A 3001-nucleotide genomic window follows, 5' to 3' on the forward strand; every position below is an offset into this window, starting at 1 on the left:
TCAACGAATCAACAAGTTCGGATCACCGCTTCGAAAGGTACATCGATCTCGATGCGAGTATCGATGCAGCTTGTCAGTGCAGAATGCATACATTAGAGTTAGATTCTTTTGATATCCTGTACGAGACTGGAAACGCTCCACCAACCTTTTTTTTTTGTGTGTTTAGAATTTGCTAAAAAGATGTGACTCGCTAATGGCCGAACGATCGCACAAAATCATCGTGCCTCGTTCCCCGTACAGCACTTCGGATATGATCCTGTGCAACTTTAAACACCACTTATCTGTTAATCCTGAACTTTTCTTCCGATCAGAAATATTTTTCTATCGTGCTACCTTTTTTCGCCTTTCGTTTTCGCGATTATATCATTAATTGCATCTTCTCTTCGTTTTTATCTTTCTTTATTTCTAGCTAATTAGCTGGTTTTTAGCTTTTGAAAAAATTGTAAACACTTATTATGTAGTATACTAAAAAAAAATAATATTCAAGAATTTTAAGAAAACGTTTGTTTTAAAAAAAAAACGTGAGTGTTGTATGTTGTTCAATTTTTTCTATCTACCGATAGATCAAAATGTTAAATTTGAAAGATTTTATATTGTTTTTCAATATTTAAAAAAAAAGGAAATTAAAAGTTTGTTTCGATGAGAGGAAGAGAAAAAATGTTCGGAAGAAAAGTGCAGGAAGAACGCATACGAGAATGCACAAAATCGTTCTCCCTTTTTTTTTTTTTTCCATCTCTCCAAGGAAAGCTGATTTATCCAAAACCTTAATTAATATACTTGCAAATAATAATACTTGACCGTTCGTCTAACAACACTAACTGATAGTAGTTAGTACGCGCCCCTTTAAACTTGTTGCCACTATATATGCAGGGTGTTTCAAAGAGCTACGGTCAAAACCAGAGAGCGTTTTCCTCGGTCGAAAATTGTAAGTACGATAAGTTGTTGCTAAAATGATAAAGCTCGAACTGTCGAGAAATGTATAATTTGTTGAACATATTTTGCTTTTTTTTTTTATTCCATTTCCATAGACGTTGAATTTCGAATTATCATTATTGATTGATTGATTCTTCTTTGTTCGTTCGAAATATTTTCTTTAGCGAATCTTTACAGTAAAAATAAATAAATAAACAAACAAATAAAAGTAAATATATCATTTTCGTCTGAGAAATTTGTTCAAACATAGCGTGTATTGATGTAGAATTTCTTTCTTTTTTTTTTTTTTTTCCTATCTTGTTTCATGACGATTATTATGATTAAGTAGTATTAATCCTTTTTAGGGTAGCGTTTGATCGACACTCGAATAGAATCGATTTAGAACTTATTACGAATTAGACATCCCTATTACGAACGTTCTTACTTATTTTCCACCGAAGAAATCCCCCCCCTTTCAGTTTTCACCGTAGTAAAATTCTTCTGTTGTATCAAAAAGTTTTAGATATTTATATATCTTACAACTAACTGCTAAACGCTTTATTATTCAGTAGCTTTTATCAGCGCTTCACACGAGCTCGCTGCGTGCAGCACAGTCCTGCTTACAAGAAAGGTTTCTTTTCATTTTGCTTCATTAGCGAAACTTAAAAAAATTCTGAAGTAATTGAATCGAAGTGACGATACGCTTTATTTGTAACATTTTATTCCCTTTTTTTTTTTTTTTTTTTTTTATATATATATATATATCTGCAAACAAGTATACCTATTTTTGTGCAATAAAATAATACTTCATAAAATATAATTACGTATAAGCTATATTTAAATTGATTATATTATATTTTGTTCGATTTTTTTTATATAATTAAATAATTTGTTCGGTATATAATATAATTTTTTAATAATTTATCGAGTTCTATAATATTTTGTTACGCGATGTCAATTACAGTTATCTTCTTCCTATTTATTTTTAGATTTTAATATTTTTTATAAATAAAATAATTCAAAGAATTCGAAACCTTTCTTGTGAGAATTATTTTAAACGTGCCTCAGTAATTATATCGTACTTAATGATTAAAAATTAATCGATATAGACTCTCGAGCGCTGCTATTAGTGCTATAGAATTTAAACTATACGTGAGAAAATCGAAAATTCGAGGAAGAAATTAAATCAAAATTAAGATTTAATAATCGTAGATCGCATGCACAAAGAATTCATAATCGAGCATAGGGAGTCGAATATTATATGTAATATATATATATATTAAATATGACACGTATCGATGATATACTATTCACTTCCTGTGGCAGACATTATGAAATAAAACATCGTTAAACACGACCATTAAATAAACACGTAAAATATTATTAACGAATCGTCGAGATTAATATAATATACACGCGAAGTGTAAGAAAAGCGGTTGCATAGTTGGCTGATTTGAAAATGCGTATTATATATTATATATCGTCAAATGTATAGCGATGTTGTTACTTTTTTTATATGTGTCTAGTATTACCCCTTGTTTTGGGCATGATGTAACATTGACAGATATACGATTGATACTTGTATCTATGTGAACCGCTGTAATAGTAAGAATTTTGTATATTACACGGAAAGAATCAATTTTGATCAATTTTCATTTGTTCACGCAGAATCTGACTTTTTGCAACTTAGCGAGCCATCCTACATGGAAACGACAACGACAGAAGAGGACCCTGAAACTCAGGAAAGGTACCTTTTAGTAAAAAAAAGAAAAAAAAAAAAAAGTATAAAACATATGTAATATTTACAAAGATTATTTTTTACAGAGTAACGAGAACTGTTCAAGTAATTACAACAACGAGCGGAACCGCCAGTGGTCCAGACGAATTGCGAGAGTCCATGCAAAAGATCGTCGATAGATTCATGATGGAGGAAAGGCGAGATCAGTGAAGCATGAAGAGGTCTCATGGGCGATTATAAAAATAGAGAGAATTGAATTCTTCGCCATTTAATAATCGTGCATAATAGAGAAAGAAAGAGAGAGAGCGAGAGAGAGAGAGAGAGAGAGAGAGAGAGAGAGAGAGAGAGAGA

The 3001-nt window shown here is 31.1% G+C and overlaps 1 protein-coding gene across 11 annotated transcripts in view; it reads left to right on the plus strand.

Moving 5' to 3' along the window:
- LOC102681644 (ankyrin-3-like) overlaps positions 1 to 3001 on the plus strand; it is an 80239-nt gene that overhangs the window by 75775 nt on the left and 1463 nt on the right. For 3 of the 11 annotated variants that reach the window (XR_004151045.1, XR_004151046.1, XR_004151047.1), the window contains 2 exons: positions 2581 to 2659; positions 2737 to 2993. Coding sequence is in view for 1 of the 11 variants with exons in the window: in XM_006619609.2 (XP_006619672.1) it covers positions 2581 to 2659; positions 2737 to 2860 (203 nt within the window). In the remaining 10 variants the exon portion in view is untranslated. Of the gene's footprint in view, positions 1 to 870; positions 926 to 2580; positions 2660 to 2736; positions 2998 to 3001 lie in introns of those variants that run through there. The other 8 variants (XR_422333.2, XR_422336.2, XR_422346.2 and 5 more) reach the window with 4 other exon arrangements.

The sequence above is a fragment of the Apis dorsata genome, unplaced genomic scaffold, assembly GCF_000469605.1.
Source record: "Apis dorsata unplaced genomic scaffold, Apis dorsata 1.3 scaffold_429, whole genome shotgun sequence".
Lineage (NCBI taxonomy): Eukaryota > Metazoa > Arthropoda > Insecta > Hymenoptera > Apidae > Apis > Apis dorsata.